This window comes from Balaenoptera physalus, assembly GCF_965194825.1.
Source record: "Balaenoptera physalus genome assembly, chromosome: 13".
Classification (NCBI taxonomy): domain Eukaryota; kingdom Metazoa; phylum Chordata; class Mammalia; order Artiodactyla; family Balaenopteridae; genus Balaenoptera; species Balaenoptera physalus.
In genome coordinates, this window is record NC_138892.1 from 5,691,491 (window position 1) to 5,710,462 (window position 18,972).

The following is an 18,972-nucleotide window of genomic DNA, read 5'->3' on the forward strand; positions in this document are numbered from 1 at the left end:
GGGTGGGTCGGGCCCGGAGGCCCCACTACGGCAAGTCTGCGGAGGGCAGCCGGCGCGCGTCGGGCGGGGCCATGACGTCATACCCGCGGAGCGCAGCTTCCACGCCGGCTTGGGCGCCGCGGCGTCGTGACGTCACGGCCACGGAGTGCCTTCGCCAGCGCCGGTTGGGGCGGGGCGCGGGCCGGGCGGCGCCGTGACGTCACGCCTGCAGAGCGCCGCGCGGCGGCTGGGGGTGGCGGGCGCGGGCGCGGGTGAGGGGCGCGGGCCGGGAGCGGGCGGCGCGGCTGCGGAGCCGGGCGGTGGCGGCGGCGGCGGCATGGCGGAGAGCGAGGCCGAGACCCCCAGCACGCCGGGCGAGTTCGAGAGCAAGTACTTCGAGTTCCACGGCGTGCGGCTACCGCCCTTCTGCCGCGGGAAGATGGAGGAGATCGCCAACTTCCCGGTGCGGCCCAGCGACGTGTGGATCGTCACCTACCCCAAGTCCGGTGAGCCCGGGGCAGACCCCGCCCGGCTCTGCGGCGCGCCCGCGTAGACGATGGGCCAGCGCCGGGGGCTTCCCGTCGGGGGCGCAGGGCGAGGGCGCGGTGCCCAGAACCCGACCGGGCGGGGTGGGGGGTGGTCGGCCCGCGTTTGGGGAAACCAGCCTTTGGAGGTGGGCCCCGGTGTCCATGGCCAGCTAGCGTCCCGTGGGGATGGAGCCAGTTTGGCAGGAGCTGCCAGGAGGATAGGCCCAGGCCCACCACCCTTCCCTGCTTCCCCTCCCGTTGTCCAGCTGGCTGTGTGACCTTGGACAGTCACTTAACCTCTCTGTTCCTGGGCCCGGTTCAGCCTTTGATGAGTGCAGAGTCCTGGTGGTGATCTGGGGAAGGGGATAAAACGGGCATCAGGGCTGTGTGCGTCCCTCATTTCCTGCGTGGGCACCGGGTGGGGGATGGGACTGGCCGTGCCCGGAGTGCGTGCCTGCTGTGTTCCCCTGTTTCAGGGCCGCCTCCATCACCCTGGTGTCGGGCAGGACCCAGGGCATTCACATTTCCTAGCGTTAACTGATGTCATTTTCATGACAACCGTGTAAGGTAGAGGTGACCATCCCCACTTTACAGTCTAGGCACTGAGGCTCAGAGAGGGGAAGTTGCTTGCCCAAGGTCACACAGCTGATGAGTGGCAGAGCGGAGATTTAAAGCCAGGCTGGTCTGTGCCCAGGACCTGATATAAGAGATGATCGTGTAGTGCCTTCTGAGGTTTGTAGGGAAAAGAAGCAGCTTTCCTGTTTGAACGTTCCTGCGGGTTTCGATTGCTGCCGCTGAATGGGAGAGGCAGGGAGACGCCTGAATCCAGACGGTGCAGTGCGTCTGACGCCTGGTGTGGAGGGTGGCAGCCTGGAGGTCGTGTTGGAGGAGCGGGGTGGTAGGTTGCTGGAAGAGCTGTACGCTTGGCTGTCCCAGCTGTGCAGGGGCCCAGACACCCGAGGAGTAGGCCCGGTCCTCCGAGGAAGGTTGGAGAAGGGGCTGTCAGTGGAGGGTGGGGAAAAGTCTGGAGGTGCTGCTGAGCCATCCTTGGGAAGAAGGAAAGGAAGGAGGTATGGGGATTCAGAATTGGTCAGATTTTAGAGCCACAGATACCATTCCTACATGTAAGACCCCCCCCCCCCCCCCACCCAACTGGGTGTGTGGGGCCGTACTTTGGACCCTCATGTTAAGTGGGATCAATAAAGACTAAAAATTGCCTCATGTCAGTTTAGGGCAGGGCTTGCCTCCATATGAATTGTGAAAAACTTGGTTTGGGGCGCCCTTGAGGATTTCGGAATTGCAGTTGAGCAGTTGTGGCTCTGTGTTCTCCCTCCATTTCATGGCGAGGAGATGGAGGGTGAGAAGGTAAGTGGCTGGCAGGCTGGGGGAGGACGGGGCTTAGAGCTGAGTTGAAACGCATGTACTTGGGGCTCCTGGGGGATGCTTTAGAGGGGCCCTGCACTGGGGGCCTGCTGGGGTTCTTTCTGGGCACCTCGATGGGGAATGAGGTGTAGGTTAAAGGAAGTTTTCTAGGTAACCAAAACTCACATCTTGTTTGTAACTTGCGTCTTTCAGAGACAAACAAAAACATATCCTAGAGTTTTTCACAAGGAGAGTAAACATGTGGCTCTTTCTTTTGGTGACGGAGAATCCAATGGTGGCCAGAGATCCTTGTGTGGGGTCCCTTTGCACAGAGCCCTAGAGAGCCTCCTTTTTAAAACTTAAAAAATTTTTTCCACAGGGCTTATGGCCTTTCCAGGCCCTCGTTGTTTGTCCGTCTGTCCCCTGCCTGCTCCTTTTATCTTTTACCTTCTACCTGGCGGCTGGGCAACCTGAAGACTCCCCTGTTAGAACTACGTGTAAGCCAGGAGCAAATGACAGTAGTAACTGCACAGCTGACTGCCTGCCGTGCTCTGTCGCTCCGCGTGTGTTCGTCATCTCAGCAAACTCCCTTCACAGCTCTCTGATCAGAGGTGGTCTCCCCTTTCACAGGTCGGGCACGGAGGCTCTGGGAGGTGAAGTGACGTGCTCAAGCTCGCGTGCCCGGTATGAGGCTTGCTTGAGCTGACCACGAGCCCAGGAGTAAAGGAGAAGCAGAGTCCTGGGTTTTGTGTAGGCCGGTATTTTCTGTTCCTTTTTCACTTTCTTCCTGGTTCTCACCTTGGCCCAGTCCATCCTTCTCATCCAGTTTGTGGGATGGTGACAGGATAGGTGAGAAGTTTTCTCAGGAAGGATGACCTGCACTAGCTGAATCCCCCGTTCCCCCAACCCGCGCTGCCTGTAAAGTTCATTACACGAAATGATCATGAAGGGGGCTGAGGAATTGGTCCCAAAAATCTGCCCGAAAGGTTTCCTCTCAACCAGAGGAGGAGGGCCCTGGAGTCATCTCCAGTGGCAGCTGATGTAGCAGGAGGAGCGGTCTGGGGGGACAGGATCTGGGTTCTCCCAAGTCCTTGCCCTTGGGTGATTCTGAGCCCCTGTTTCCCCTGCTGTGAAATCCACATCATAAATTGCATAGTTGCAGAGGCAACTCTGGCTCTGGGATCCTTGGAGGGACTGTTACTTTGAACACAGGCCATTCGCACTTTGCGATGGGACCTGGGATGCCCTAGGAACGATGAAGCGGCCCCTTGGCCGCTCCCGTGTGCCAGGTGCTCTGCCATGTTAATCCAGAGGCTCAGAGAAGGCAGGAACTTGCTCAGAGTCACACAGCTGCTGAAGGACAGTCAGGTCTAGTCAGGTCCCCTGGTCCGCAGCCAGCCTTGCCCCTTCCCCTCCAGAGGAGGGCAGCCAGACTCAGGCCTCAAGGTGGAGGGGGGAATCCCACCTTCTCTTGTGTGCTTTGGGATGGAAGTCTCAGGACACTTTGGGATTTTAGGGTTTTTGTCACTGCTCTGAGTCACATGAACTTGAGGTGGCCCAGTTCACGTTTCCTTTCCCTTCCCATCCCTTCCCTACCTCCCCCCCGCCACTCCTCCCCACCAGGAGTGGATTTGTAGGAGGCACTGGTGCTTAGAGATTAAGAGCCTGGCTTTGGAGCTGGAAGGCCTGGGTTTGAACACAGCTGTGCTACTTACCTGCTGGATGGCCCCGGACAGATGACATCACGCCTCTGAGCTGGGCTTTCCTCGGGGATAGGAGAGACCACCTCAGCGCCTTGCCGGGTGGCTGTGAGGATGAGTGAGATGATGGGCGAGGGCTCCTTCCCGTCCCGGATGCGCCGTAAGCACAGGAAAGGGTCGCGCTATTGATGCCAGCTTTCACTCCCTGAGCACCCGCGGTGCCCAGACGCTTTCCTAGGTGCCGGGGGTGCAGAGAAGAGTCCCATCTGGTGCCTGTCCTCAGTGAGCGCTCAGTCCGCTGGGGGACAGGCAGCTACAGGGTGGTTGGTGCTGGGACTGGGGCGAGTCGGCGGGACTAGCAGAGGCCCCTTCCCTTGCCGTGCAGGGACCACGGCACCCCTTGGGTTTCCAGTGCCCAAGTCTCGGAGGTCTCAGTGAACTTGCAGGTGGCCCCAGGGTCCCTTGTCCACCCTGCCCCCTCTGGTGGGGAACTGGGGTTCACAGGGCAGGGGATGTCTGGTGGTAAAGGTGGTAATAAGTGGATCCTGCTTTTTTCCCGCAGCACTCCACTACTTCTAGAACTTTTTTGTGTTTCTGACGTTTGAGCTCGGGTGACAGGTTAGGACTGTGCTGTCTGATACAGGAGCCTCTAGACACAGGTGGGTATTGAAGTTTAATGAATTGAAATGAAATAAAATTAGAGATTCAGTTCCCCAGTGGCAGTCGCCACATTTCACGAGCTCAGGAGCCGCAGTGGCTAGTGGCTCTCGTGTTGCACAGCACGGATGCCAGCTATCTCCATCATCACGGAAGTTCTGTGGGACGGCGCTGGTTCACACCGTGGTGCCAGCAGTGGGAGCCCACTGTGCCTCTGAGGAGGACCCTCCTCGTTGTCGCTTGTTGACCGTCATTCGTTCTTATAGCCTCTTTGGTCCCAGGATGTTGCGTGTTGAACCCAGTTGTGTCTGGGAGACGTCTCGTGTCTGTCCCCGGGGTCCCCAAGGTCGCGGAGACTGGCTCTGGAACATGTTCCATGGCTCGGCCAGAGCGCCCACCTCCTGACTTTCTTTTCCTTTTGGTTCCCACCTGTCTTGAAGTGCGTCCTCTTTCTCCTGTCACTGATGAGGAGGGAAGCAGTGCATCACTGCTGGGGAGGGGGGAGCGTCTGGCCCCAGCTCTAGCCCTGTCTCTGTGTGACTGCAGTTTGCTCATGAAAAATGAGAGGGTTGGCCCTGATGGGTTCATGTAAGTCTTAAATGTTAAGACACCCTGGGACGGGGAGGCCCACAGGCCCCAGGCTGGATGAGCTGTTCGTTTCCTTTGACTGTGTGTGTCACCACGCCCAGGAGAGGGGGCTCGGGAAGTGTCCTGACTGAGGTGATGCGGTCCTCAAGGAGCTTGCAGTAATACTGGGAAGCCGGGCCTCTGATGCCAAAAGCTGACAGGCCAGGGCGGTCATTCTCAGGGTCAGGTCAGGGGCCCGGGAAGGAGGGCCCAGAGGAGGAGGAGGATCACTGGGGGACTGCATGGAGGAGGTGGGGGAGGTGGGCCGGGAGCTGGACATGAGGGCAGGTGGGATTACCGATTACAGCTACTGTCTCTACCTTGTTTGAGCCTCAGAACAGTCCCGTGTTCTTGTGATTGTTTCCTTTTTTGGATAGAAACAGGCCCAGTGAGGGGAAAGGGCGGTATCAGCACGTGAGTGTACAGTTCTCACTTGTAGACGGTGGAGAGGAAGCAGCCACAGGAGGAGCTGGCAGAGGGACAGTGGGGATGGGAACCGGCGCCTACCCAGCATCCGTTCTGAGCCAGGCGCTCGCCGGGTTTTCACATACAGTTATCGCATTGCACTTTCCCGCAGTCTGGGGAGGAGACTGGTCTCAGATGCGGATCAGGAAGCAGGCTGCAAGATTTCAGGGAGGGACTTGTCACCCACCCTGAGCGCACGTTTGTGCCAAGATCAGGGTGACTGTCCCTCCCTTCCAGCTGCACAGGGTGATGAGTGCTCCCCAACCCAGCACTTAGTTCCCCGCCTCCCGGGAGAGCGTGCAGAGGCCTGAAGATGTACCTGGAGGTTTTGTTCAGGATAACTGTCGACTTCCTCTTTCCTCTCCCCTCTCCCTTCCTCCTCCCTCTTCCTTCCCTTGCTCTTACTCATTATGTTTGCACATACTGAAGAGGGCTTGGAATTGGGGAAGGAGGTGGCAAGTCCGGGTGCCTGGGATGGCCAGGGGGACATTCTTCTCATCACTGTGTGGGGCTTGGGAGAGAGAGCCTCGAGAGGCGCCCACAGGGTTCTGGAGAAAGGAGCAGGGCCTCTTGGAGGAGCATCTTTCTGATACCAGTGGAGTAGGAAGAGACCCCCAGCCCCACTCTGAGCTCCAGGGTCTCATCGGGCTTCTCATTTCTCATTCCTCCTAGACAGTGACGACTTCTCTGCACTCTCCCACCCACCGCCCCCCACACGCACTTGGTACTTGCTTCTGTGGCTCCTGCACCCAGTAAGCTCTCAGATCCGTCCACCCCCTCAGCCCTCGAGACAGTCTTGGGACTCTTCCTCTCTCACCTGGACTATTGCGTGGCCTCCCCCCTTGGTTCACCTTTCACTCTGCAGCGAAAGTGACCTCTTAGAAACACAAACCTGACCTCGGGCAGTCCCTCGTTAGACCTCTCCACTGACTCCCCATTGCCTTCAGTCAACGGTGAACTCCACTCTGTAGCCCATCCTCTTGTGGTCTGATTTCACCTGTTCCGCCCCCTTTCTCAGCAGCCACGTAGGACTGTCTGAACACGCCTGCTTCTTTCTTCCCTCCAGCCTTGCTCCCTCTGTCTGCTGTGCTCTTCCCCTCCCCTCCCTTCCTCTCCTTTTCCTTCCCTCTGATTACCTGATGAGGACTTCCCGTTTGCAGACTCCTCTCATCTGTTCACTGTGGGACTGAACGTCTTCCTGTGCCTCCCTCCTGTCTTTCAGCACTTTAGAGCTGCCACTCCATTGTCTCCTGGCTTGCATCGCTTCTGTTGAAAAGTCAGCCGTGATTCTTTGTTCCTTTTGGAATGGACCTTTTTTCCCCCCGGTTGCCTTCAGGATTTTCTCTGTATCTTTGGTTTTCAGCGCTTGAATATTACGTGTCTAGGTATGTATTTTTTCAGGGAGGGGGATGCTTATTCTGTTGGGGTTCTCTGAGCTTCTTGGATCTATGGTTTGATGCCTTTCCTTCTTTTGGATGAATTCTCAGCCATTATCCCTACAAATGTTTCTTCTGTCTTCTCTTCTTTTGAGATTCCAATTACATATGTGTTACATTGTTTGATACTATCCTATAGCTCTTGTATATTCTATTTTTTTCCACCCTTTTTTTCTCCTTGTGTTTCAGCTTGGGTAATTTCTGTTGACCAATCTTCAGGTCAACGCATTTCTGACCAGAGATGTATTATGGCCACAGACGTTAGTTTCTGCAAAAATCCCCCAGTCATGTGTTAACTGATTCTTCCACTGTGTCAGGTCTACTGATAAGCTCACTGAAAGCACTCTGTATTTCTGTTATGTGTTTTTATTTTTCCTCTAGTATTTCATTGTTTCAATAGCTTCCATCTCTCTGCTGAAGTATTCATCTGTTTATGCATTTTGTCCACCTTCTCCATGAAATCCTTTAACATTTTAATCAGATTAATTTTAAAGTCTGATTCTGTTGATTGTTTTGTCTCTTGACTGAGATATATATATATATATATATATATATATATATTTTTTTTTTTTTTTTTTTTTTTTTCTTTCGTTTTCTTAATGTGTAGTACTTTTTGATTGAATTCTGGACACAGTGTGCCTGCATTAGAGATTGGAGTCAGTTGTATTTATGCTTGGAAATGGGCCTGGCTTTTCTTGCCATTAGTGTAGGTGGTGAGTCAGCCTGGTAGGAATAGGGCTGTGTTTGGGTTCTGTTGTCCCTCTGGGCACTTGAGTGACGACTGGTTTTAATTTCTGTAGCATCACCTTGTGCTTCGCGTGGGAAGCTGAGTTTCCAGAGGGTCTTTCCTCTGTGTTTCTGCCCTACCCTCAGCTTTTGGTCTGAGTCTTAGAGGGGTTTCTCCCCACACCCTGTCCCCTACCTCAGGGGTGGACTGCTGTTACTTGTTGCTCTGTTGCTGGCTGAGAGGGGAAGGTTTTGAGGGGGAGGTCCTCTGTCACCTGGTCCAGCTGCAGCCTTAGGCAGGCTTTGGGTTCCTGGGTCTTGGTAGGGCTTTCTCAGTGATACCCCTTAGTGGCAGCTAGCTCTGCCTTGATGGTGGTGGGTCTTGTGCAGGAAAGAGTTTCACATTCTTCTTTCAGCATTTGGGGGTCTCAGAGCTCCGGGGCAAGTTCCTACCTCTCCCACGGGGCAGAGTTCTTTTCTTTCACCCAGTCTCCAGCCATGTTGGGTCTTCACCAGCGCCCTGGGGGGTAACAGGTTTTGCTGCCCCTCCCCCTGTGGCTTAATGCCTTCTTCCCATAGAGGAGAAGAGTCCCAGCAGGTTTCTTTCCTTTTCCTGCAGCCATGATGTTGAGGAACGCTGTCTCCACCCTGCCACCCCTCGTCTTTCTCACGAGCACCTAGTAGGTCTGCAGAAGAGAGTCTGTTTGGTGCCACCTCTCCCCTTGTGTCTCTTGCTCTGCAAGCCCGCAGTCAGCCTCTGCACTTTGTGGAAATTCCACCTGGATTCTTCTTTGCTGCGTGCGTGCTGCCTGGCTTTTCTTCCTCCTGGCCCGTCCTCCTGGGATTCCAGCCTCTTGGCTGCTCTGCAGCTTCAGCTCTCTGATGGACTTGAGTCACGTGGGGGTCTGGTGGCTTAGCTGGCCTTTGCTGGTTAGTGTCGGGCCGTGCTCCTCCCAGCTCTCTGCACCCTGGCTGGAGCGGCACCGCTTCCTGCTGTCCTGATGGTCAGGTGAGGCGGTGGGCGTGTCTGCAGCTTCTGGGGGGTCGGACAGGGTCTGGACAGGCTTAGCAATCACTGCTAACAGTGATTCTCTGCTGTTAGCAGGGAGCGGGGACCCAGCTGGGGCTTCTGGAGCACATTAGGGCAAGTGCAGGGGCTGTCAGGAGGCAGAAGACCCCCCGAAACATGCTTTGCAGACTTCCTGGGGTTTTCCGGAAGCTAAACAAGTCATTTCCAGAGGGGCTGGAGAGCCAGAGAGGCTTGGGCTTCCAGGTGGCTCTCGTGAGGCTCAGCTCAGCCTGGCATGAGCCAGGGTCTCCTGGGCCCCCCACTCCCACCAGCGGCAGGCCGTGGTCTGGGTGATGGCACAGATGCTCGAGTCTGCATTGATCCTTCTCAAGCCTCAAGCAGACTGGGAGCTGAGAGGGTGGCCTGTCTCTGTGCCGGGGACGGGGGCGGGGGGTCCTGTCGTCCTCAGAGCTTCACGGCCAGGGATGTCCCTTATCAGGTGAGGAACTGAGGCCCGAGGAGAAGCGGGCCCGGGTCCTGGGGGCAGAGCCCACGGAGGCTGGCTCCGGGGCCCCAGCACGTGGGTCCTGGCATTTGATCCATGGGCGGTCCTCCCCTGGGGTGCGGTGGGCAGACCTGCTGGGACGGGCTGAGTCTTCCTGGGGTCCAGGCCTCAGGAAGCGGCCGAGCTGGGATTTCAGATGTGGGTGGCCTCTTGAAGCTCGTGCCCACGTGGTCTTGCCGTTGGTGGTTTTGCCTCCCCCATGGGAGGGGCGAGGCCCGGCACGAGGAGGGGATGAGCCTGGGGCCTGGAGACCTGGAAGCGGGGCTCGTTGTGGAGAAGTGAGGTGGGAGGAGGTCTCAGGAGGCGCGGCAAAGCAGAAGCCAGGAGCGGTGCCCTCGGGAGATGGGTGGGCACAGCACGGGGGTCTCCCTAAAGAGGTGGAGGCGGGGCCTCACCCATCAGCTCCCGCTCCCCAGCAGTGGAGGGTGCTTGGGGCCCAGTGAGAGCGGGTGCAGGAGCTCCTCGTGTGGGGTCTGCCCACCGCGTTCCAGGGCACCGAGGTGGGTGGGTGTGCGCTGACAGGGTCTGCTGGAGGAGGTGTTGTAATGACCTAGGCCCGAATCTGATTTGGGGCAAGGCGCTCAGCCTTCCTGAATCTCCGTGTGCTCCTTTTCAGATGGGGTGATGTCTTGCTGGGCTGTTGGGAGGACTGGACGTGATGATGGGCGTGGAAAGCCCTGATACGCTGCTAGCCCTTATTTTCATTTCTTCTTTTTCATTTCGGCTCCACTTGGAGCATTTTCTGCCTGTGGCTGCGTAAGAGGCCGCCCAGACTCAGCACCTAAAGACAGCGGTTATTACTGTAGCCCAGGGTCCGCCGTCCTGATCTCAGCCCGTGCGTCTGCGGGCTGCCTGGGGGCCCTGCTGCAGGCTGGTCGTGGCTGGGGCAGTTCTCATTCGGGTGTCCCTGGACCAGGAGGCTAGCCTGGGAATGTCCTTCCCTTGGCAATGCTAGAAGCACAGAAGAGCAAGTGGGAACGTGCAAAGCTCTGTGCCTTCGCTTCCCTGCGTTGGCTACAGCCAGTCCCTGCCGTGCCCGCGATCATGGGGACCCTCTTCTGGGAGGGGCTGTGAAGCCTCAGGGCAGACAGTGTGGATGGGGCAGGGTGGAGAGCTGGGACTCCTACTGCTGTACCCCCCGCCCCTCCCTGATGCGCTACGTCTCACTGCTCCATGCTCCTGTCCTTCGGGTCCCAGGTCGAAGGCTGCTGTTTAAGAGGAGCCTTCCCAGACTTTCCCAGACCCTCCTGGAGGTGGGGCCTCTCCCTCCTTGGGGAGCCGCCCGCTCTGCCTGAGGGGTCGGCAGCCTCTCGGTAGGGGGCTGTGTGCGGGGTCCTGAGTGTGTGTCCGCATCTCTGAACCCAGGAACCCGACAGCTCAAGGCCCGGGAGAATTTCACCCTGAGGAAACTGAAGGCTGGAGCCTGGTGACTTCGTCAGGCCCCCAGAGTCGCTGCAGAGCGGGGCTGGGAATGTGGGCCCCAGATTGCCAGGCCTCAGCAGCAGGGACTGTGGCAGCCAGGGCTGTCTGGAGACGGGCAGCCTCGCCCCCTGGCTGTCGGTCCAGCTGTGTCACAGCAACTGACGTCGTCCCCCAGGAGGGACAGTCACACCCCGTGGCCAAGTCTGTTTCCCCTCTGTGTCCAGCAGGGCCCAGAGCACAGGCCAGGCTCACTTTCCAGGGTCCAGCCCCTCCTCCCTCTGTCTCAGCCTTGCTCCATCCCCAGCTGCGAAGTGGTGGGGTCTGAGGTTAGAGCTTTAGCCTGGAAGTGAGAACGTGTGGCTTGTGGCCTTGGTTTTGCTGCCCACTTGCTTTGTGAGCCGTGTGTGGTATGTGTGTGCTATGTGTGTGTATATGTGTGTGTGTGTGTGTGCTGTATGGGTGTGGTGTCTGTGTATATGTGTGTGGGGGGTACATGGGCATGGTGTGTGTGTGTGTTTGCTGTATGGGTGTGGTGTCTGTGTGCGTGTGCGTGTGGTGTGTGTATGGTATATGGGTGTGGTGTCTGTGTATATGTGTGTGTGTGGTGTGTGTGTGTGTGCGCATGTGTGTGGTGTGTGTATGGTATATGGGTGTGGTGTCTGTGTGTGTGTGGTGTGTGTGTATATGGGTGTGGTGTCTGTGTGTGTGTGGTGTGTGTGTATATGGGTGTGGTGTCTGTGTGTGCATGTGTGTGGTGTGTGTATGGTATATGGGTGTGGTGTCTGTGTGTGTGTGCTGTATGGGTGTGGTGTGTGCATGGTATATGGGCGTGGTGTGTGTGTATATGTGTGTGGTGTGTGTGTGCGTGTGTGTGGTGTGTGTATGGTATATGGGTGTGTGTGTGTGTGTGCTGTATGGGTGCAGTGTCTGTGTATATGTGTGTGGGGGGTACATGGGCGTGGTGTGTGTGTGTGTTTGCTGTATGGGTGTGGTGTGTGTGTGTGCGTGTGGTGTGTGTATGGTATATGGGTGTGGTGTCTGTATATGTGTGTGTGTGGTGTGTGTGTGTGTGGTGTGTGTGTGTGTGTTTGTGTGCATGTGTGTGGTGTGTGTATGGTATATGGGTGTAGTGTCTGTGTGTGTGTGGTGTGTGTGTATATGGGTGTGGTGTCTGTGTGTGTGTGGTGTGTGTGTGTATATGGGTGTGGTGTCTGTGTGTGCATGTGTGTGGTGTGTGTATGGTATATGGGTGTGTGTGGTGTGTGTGTGCTGTATGGGTGTGGTGCTGTGTATATGTGTGTGGGGGGCACATGGGCGTGGTGTGTGTGTATATGTGTGTGGTGTGTGTGTGCATGTGTGTGGTGTGTGCATGGTATATGGGTGTGGTCTGTGTGTGTGTGCATGTGTGTGGTGTGTGCATGGTATATGGGCGTGGTGTGTGTGTGTGTGTGCGTGCGTGCGTGTGTGTGGTGCGGTGTGTCGAAGCGCTCTGGTTCTGGAGTCAGACTGTTCTGGGTCCTGGGTTCACGGCCCGCTCGCGTCTGTGGCCCCAGGCAGTTCGCCTCCGAGGCTGCTCTGCCGCGCGTGAGACGTGGTGGCGGAGGCCGCTGAGCGGCCTGTGCGGCTCAGCGGGGGAAGGGGCCGTGTGAGCTCCTGGCACAGCACCTGGGACGCTGAGCACTGCCCTCGGCTGTCCTGGGGGCCTGCAGGGCACCTCGCATGAGCCGGCGTGGGCCTCTCGCCCTGGCTCCCATCCCCTTGCAGCCTGAGACGGGAGCCGTGCCCGCCCTTGTTGGGCTCCGTGCCCCCTGAGTGTCAGGACTGTCTCGGGAGCTGAGCCAGCCCACGTGAATGTTCCCAGGACGGGGAGGTGCTCAAGGAGAGCGGCTCCCTTTGCTCCTTCCTTTCCCAGGCGCGTGTCCTGGAGGCCTTCTCGGTGCCTGTTGGGTTAGCACGTGCCGCCCCTGGCGAGGGGCCTGCGGGACCCCAGCCCCGGCTGGTTTGGCAGCTCCGTGGGCTGCAGCTTCAGGCGCGCAGCTGTTGCTGTGTCTGAGGCAGCTGGACTGAGCGCGGCTGTGACACCTTGATGTCTGGGGCCCGCAGAGTGCCGTGGGGCAGACTTGAGCCCGCCTGCTCATCGCCGCTTCCCCTTCCGACCTCACGGCGTGGCGATCGAGGAGTGGGAAGCTCTGAGGCCCTCCTCCCAGGGAGGAGGAGAGGTGGTGACTGTGGATTTTGGGAGCTCAGATGTGGGCTCAGTGTTAGCTGACTTAGCAGGTAGAGAACCTAACGCCAGCGGGGGGGGGGGGGCAGCCGGCACGCGAACCCCTTCGCTGCAGGGCCCCAGGAATCGTGCGCCTGGCCCCTCAGGGTGGCCGCCGTGATACGGGAGGCTGAGAGCAGGCAGCTGTTGCAAAGATGGGTTTCTCTGGGGGAAGTTGATCCAGAGAAGCTGTGGGCTTGGGGATGCCACGCAGAGCTACAGGCTGGGGTACAGTGCTTAATGGGAAATGGGGGTCGAATGAAAGCTACACGCTTGAAAGGGAGGTTCCCAGCACCCTCCCCTCCTTGGCTTCTGGGATGCCTGTGGTCCCCCAGGGCAGAGAGTGGAGGCATCTTCTCTGGAGAAACTGACCCCAAAGAAAAGACTTACAAATACTTGCGTGTGGGCATCTCCCATCTCAGCTGTGAGGGCACCCAGGCTGGGCTGTGTTTACAGACACATGAAGCCCTGCAGTCAACAAGCCTTGTCCTGGACAAGCCTGGACGCAGATGGCTGCGTCCGGTGGCTCGTTCTTACCTGTGGGTGGACTCAAGGTCTTCAGATCTTAACGTCTCCAACGTGAAGGACAGAGACCTGCAAAACAGAACAAAACAAAAAACAGCAAAAGGAGCTTGGAGGAATCAAAGACAATGTACAGAGCAGAAGAAAACCTAAAAACCAAACACTACCTGCACTCCTTTATTTTTTATTTTTTTAATTCTGCTTCTAGTTGCAAATCCCTAGTATGTAGAACTGTGATTGATTTTTTTAAAATTAATTAATTAATTAATTTGGTGCGTTGGGTCTTCGTTGCTGCGCGCGGGCTTTCCCTAGTTGTGGCGAGTGGGGGCTACCCTTCATTGCGGTGCACGGGCTTCTCATTGTGGTGGCTTCTCTTGTTGCGGAGCATGGGCTGTAGGCGTGTGAGTTTCATTAGTTGTGGCACACGGGCTCAGTAGTTGTGGCTCACGGGCTTAGTTGCTCCACGGCATGTGGGATCTTTCCAGACCAGGGATCGAACCCGTGTCCCCTGCACTGGCAGGTGGATTCTTAACCACTGCGCCGCCAGGGAAGTCCTACCACCTGCACTCCTAACTCTAATATCGTCAGAGAGTGAAGACAGGTATTGTAGTTGAAATTTTAAAAACTCAGTTGTGAGTTTTGGGTGGTCAAGCAGAGGAAATATCCCAGGAAGTAGAACAAAAATTTTTACAAATTGATGACAAATGGGAGCAAAAAGATAAGAAAAAGTGGAAGATCTCAGAGTTGCAGAAGGAGAGAACAGGGAGAATGGGAGAGAGAAAGTTATTGAAACCAGGATTTCCAGAACTCCAGGACGGGAGTTTAAGACTCCCCTTGTGTCTGAATGTGCTCCCGGGCACCGTGATTGAGTAAGAGACCCTGCTGAAGCACTTAACTGTGAAATTTCAAACCTGAGATACAGAGAAGATTGCAAAGCTTCCCGAGATAAGAATGGCCACGTTCAAAGGACTAGGAACGAGGACCTCAGAGTTCTCGACACAGCATTGGCAGCTGGATGACGGGAACAGTGCGTTCAGGGTTCTGAGGGGACGTGGTCCCCAGCCTGGAATTCCATACCCAGCCCAACTGCCGGTCCCGAGCGAGGTAGAAACAGGCGCTTGTAGTCCCATACTGTCCCACACAGTTGTCACGGTCAGGAGGCAGCTGGGGGTGGACTCTGCCACCGTGTGCACGGACACCAGCGAGGGGCACACGGGTCAAGGACGCAGTCCATCCAGCCCGAGGGAGATTGCAGGAAGACAGTTGTGGGGCGCTGAGCGGCAGGGGCACCACCCCAAGAGATAAATGGGATTAGAGCACACCTGCATTTGGCCGTATGGAGAGGGTTTGCCACAGAGCTGGGGAAGGAATTATTAGTAGGTACATAGAACACTAAGCAAGCAAGCGAAGGAAACACAAGATCTTGTGCAAAAAAGGCAGTGTAATCACTACATGATGTACTTTGAATTAGACTGAAAATTGTCCCGGGACCGTGTCGGGGGAGGGAAGCCTGCAGGAGGGAACGTGGCTGGGTCGTCGTCTTGCTCAGTCAGAAATCAGTAGCCCATCAAAACATACAGATCGTGAAACAATGATGTAAGCACGTCAGAAACCTGAGGGCAAGAGAAGAATGAGCAAGGGTTTGCTCTGGACGTGGAGTGGGGTGGGGAGGGGACCTGGATTTTCTGTCCTGAGTCTTTTGACTTTTAAACTAGGTACATGTGTGACTTTGGTAAATAATAAAAGTAAAAATAAAAGAATTCCAGGACTTCCCTGGTGGCCAGTGGTTAAGAATCCGCCTCCCAATGCAGGGGTCACGGGTTTGATCCCTGGTCCGGGAAGATCCCACATGCCGCGGAGCAACTAAGCCCGTGCACCACAGCTACTGAGCCTGCGCTCTAGAGCCCGCGAGCCACAGCTACTGAGCCCGCGTGCCACAACTACTGAAGCCCGCGCGCCTAGAGCCCCTGCTCTGCAACAAGAGAAGCCACCGTAATGAGAAGCCCACGCACTGCAACGAAGAGTGGCCCCTGCTCGCCGCAACTAGAGAAAGCCTGCGTGCAGCAACGAAGACCCCAACACAGCTGAAAATTAATAACAATAATAAAAAAAAGAATTTCAAAGTGTTCCAGCCCCAGGATCCTGGTGGTTGGGGGCTCAGTTCTGACTGGTTCTGACCCTAGAGTGCTGGTCCCCCCGTCCCCGGAGTTCTGGTGGGAATTTTGATGGGCTCCACCCCAGCCTTGTGGCAGGTCGGACTGGACTCTGGATCCCCGGGGAGTTCCGCCCGGAACCACAGTGGTTTCCTACGGGTCTTGGCCTCAGAGGTCTGGTGTCAGAGTCACTGCCGACGCTGAGGTGCCACCCGGGCGTGAGTTCACTGCTGTCAGCAGAAGCGCGCCCGTGAAGGATTGCATCACGTCTGCTGACTTGAAAACGAGCTGTTGGAAAGCGTGTAGCTTGTGTTACTCCCTGCCAGGCGGTCCCGCCCACCCGGCCAGCCCTGTGTGGTCCCGGGTTGAAGGCCTGGCTGTGCTCCGCCTCGCCTCGGACTTGCTGGGTGGCGGGCTGGCCTCCCCGGCGCCTCTCCCCGGGGGCTCCGGACGCAGGGGGATGGTGGGGTGGGGGCTGAGGCTCCGCTTCGCCCGCACCTGCGGGAGGGGAGGCCCCCCGGCGTCCTGCTGCAGCAACGTGACGGGCCTCGCACAAGACCCTCCACCCGTCCCCCCTCCCCCGGGGGTGCTGGGGAGGCCGCGTAGGGAGGTGGGGACGTGGGCTCCCCCTCCGGGGTAGCTCTCCCCTTTCCAGCTCTGTGACCTTGCACTGGAACCTGAACTCTGAGCTCCCTTGTCTATGCTGGGGGTGCTTGTAAACCCTCCCTCTGCCGTGTGCAGCCCCGCAGGCATAGCGCCTCCTGTGGGCTCTAACGAGGCTGGTCTTCCGGTGCAGATATTTAATGGAGGCACGGATGGAGCTTGTGGAACTGACATGTCGATATTGATGTAAGACATACTAATGAGGTCTGTCTGGGTCATTACCTGTAGGGGCTGCAGGGGTGAGCGTCCTGAAGACCTCCCTGGGAGAGGCCTGTTTTGTGGAAGCTCTGCGCACAGTCCGATTTCTAAGCGCACGGACCCGCCCAGTGCAGCTGCCCTGAGCTGCCGGGTGGACGGGCCTCACCAGGAGGAGCCACCCACCGGCTCTGTAACCCTGGGCACAGTTAGGCCTCAGGAGCCTCATCTGTAAATGGGGCTGGTGGTCCCCGCCTCTCAGGTTGGCGTGAGGGTCCTGTGGTTGGGGGACAGAAGTTCCTTCTGACGGAAGAGCCGCCACACCGCTTTCTTCCTTCAGGGCCTTTGCTCCAAAGCCGTCTCCTCAAGAAGTCTTCCTTGACTGACATATCCCCTTGAACAAACCCAGGGTTTGTTCGTGCATTCAGGACAGGTGAACTGAGCCTGGCCACGTGCTGGCTCTCCTGGCAAAGAACCAGACAAAACGGCTCGTGCCCCGTGGAGGGCGGCGGGGTGGGAGCCCACAGAGGACGGCGCAGGCTGTCCCCGGACTGTCGCTGCAGCGGGGCCGGGGCCGGGCGAAGGGCGCTCGGCACGTGGCTGGTCAGGGGAGCGCTTACACCTGGAGGAGCTGAGGGAGCGAGGAAAGGGCTCCGGGCACGGCACCAGCCAGGAGGCCGCTAGGAGCTCCGGAAGGGGGGAGGCGGGTAGAGAGGGCATGGGGCATGGGGCGTGGCCGGCAGGCCTGCAGGCCAAGTTGGAGACCTTGCTCTGCTCCTCGGAGGGTCCTCGGAGGCGCGGGGTCCTAAGAGGGACGGGGTGCCCTCGTAGGTCCCTGTTGGGATGGTCGGGTGGTCCTGGCTGCTTTTGTTGGGCTGAAAGGAGGGTGAGCAGGGCAGAGGGCTGCGGGGCCTCCAGCAGCGCCCCCGATGGAAGGGTCGGCTCCGCGCTCACCTTGATGGTAGGTGGGCAAGGCGGGCTTCGAGGGGGCAGGAGGCAGGGGCACCTGGTCTGGCGGGGCGCTGGGCGGCAGGTTCCACGTGGGCCGGTGCGTGCGGGGGTCAGCGTGGAGCTGGCCTTCGGGGCGGGACTGCTCGAGGCCCCGGGGGAGTGTGTGCAGCTGGGAGACGAGGGGGCAGCGCTTTCAGGGGGCGGGGGGAGATGAGGAACCAGCAGCAGGGACCGATTCCCCCGAAGCGAAGGGACCGCAGTGGTTGGGGAGGAGGACCTGGCCAGCGTGTCTCTTCTGAGGGGTCAGACAGGCTGATGACTGGGCAGGCCCTGGCTGGCTGCGGTCCCGGCGTGGAGCTGAAAGCCTGGACGGAGTGGGGCTGCGCAGGGGCTGGGGGAGCGCAGAGAGCCGCCTTTTTCCCCGGGCTCCCTCCCTGCCGCCCCAGGGTGCTTGCTGGGGCTCTGCCCTTGTGTGGTCGGCCCGCTGCATGTCCCGACCCAGGCCCCTGCTTTTCCTTCCTGCACAGATGCTGAGATGTTGGGTTTGCCTGCCGTGTGCTGTGTGCTGGGCCTGGGGGTGTTGGCGGGGAGATGGCGCTGTCACCCCTGGAGTGAGGCCATGCAGTCGGTGTGGTAATTGGGAGCATTGTAAGCAATTCGCGCCGGGCGAGGATGAGTAATGGGGGACCTGGGGGTCCGGGAAGGCCAGCTTGCTGGAGGAGACGACTTGAAGCCGCTGTGCACAGGCTGCGGGGTGAGGGCCAGCAGGGAGCCTCCCGGGGAGGGGAACCCGCACCCCAGGGGGCTGGTGCAGAGAATAGGCGAAGGGACCACCGGACTCCAGTGTATGGACACTGGGAAGCTGCAGAAGGGTCTAGGCTGGGAGCCATCCACCCTGAATCTGAGATCCGCTGTTCATAAGGCACAGAAGGGCTGTCCTCGAATCCAAGCCGCGTTGCTGGGACAGCCCGTGGGGTGACCTGAGAGGAAGGAGTTGGTGGGCAGGGCTGCAGCTGTGGTCCCACGAGCGAGGGAGGTGTCCTCGACACACACACGAGCGCTCCTGTTCCCTGGAGGGCCTCTCTCCGTCTTTGTGGGCCTGGGGTGTCACTGGGCTAAGTTGTCCCATCTCCATGCTGGCTGGACCCCCTCCGTCTTTCTCGGGGAGCAGGTTCTGCTGACCACAGCACTGGGCAGACAGGTGGTTTTTCCTTTGAATTGAATTATGCCTTGTATGTGCGTACTTGCATGTAACTGCCACCAGACCAAGACAAAGAGCCACCCCGGCACCCCAGAAACTCCTTCATGTCCTCTTTGAGTCGATAACCTTCCCCCAAAGAACCACTGTCTTCACCTCTGTCGCTGCAGCTTACTTCCCCATTCCGGAACCCAGTAGGAATGGGAACATGCAGAATCACACGGCAGACGCCCTTTGGCATCTGGCTTCCACTGCTGCCTAGTGTCGCATTGTCTGAGTATCCTGGCTTATTCATTCATTCTGCTGCCGACCGATGTTTCCGTTGTTTCCAAGATTTGCTCTTCTGAGTAACACTGCAGGGTTGTTCCGGTATGCGTCTATCAGTGTTGTCTTGTACATTTCTCTGGTCACAGGGCATACCTGTGTTTCACTTTAGTAGGTACCAGTCGACATAGTTTTCATTGTAAATCATAATTGGCTGGCGAGTCATTCCCCTGGACCTTCATCACGCCTGGGTAAATGAAAATTCAGCTTCTGGAAGCCCAGGACTGA

The 18,972-nt window shown here is 57.9% G+C and overlaps 1 protein-coding gene across 2 annotated transcripts in view; it reads left to right on the top strand.

Annotated features, from left to right (window-relative positions):
* Window positions 1–257: 257 nt before the first annotated feature.
* Window positions 258–18,972, top strand: part of SULT4A1 (sulfotransferase family 4A member 1) — a 34,107-nt gene continuing 15,392 nt past the window's right edge. For both annotated transcript variants that reach the window (XR_014252483.1, XM_082420554.1), the window contains exon 1: window positions 258–485. Coding sequence is in view for 1 of the 2 variants with exons in the window: in XM_082420554.1 (XP_082276680.1) it covers window positions 317–485 (169 nt within the window). In the remaining variant the exon portion in view is untranslated. The remainder of the gene's footprint in view (window positions 486–18,972) is intronic.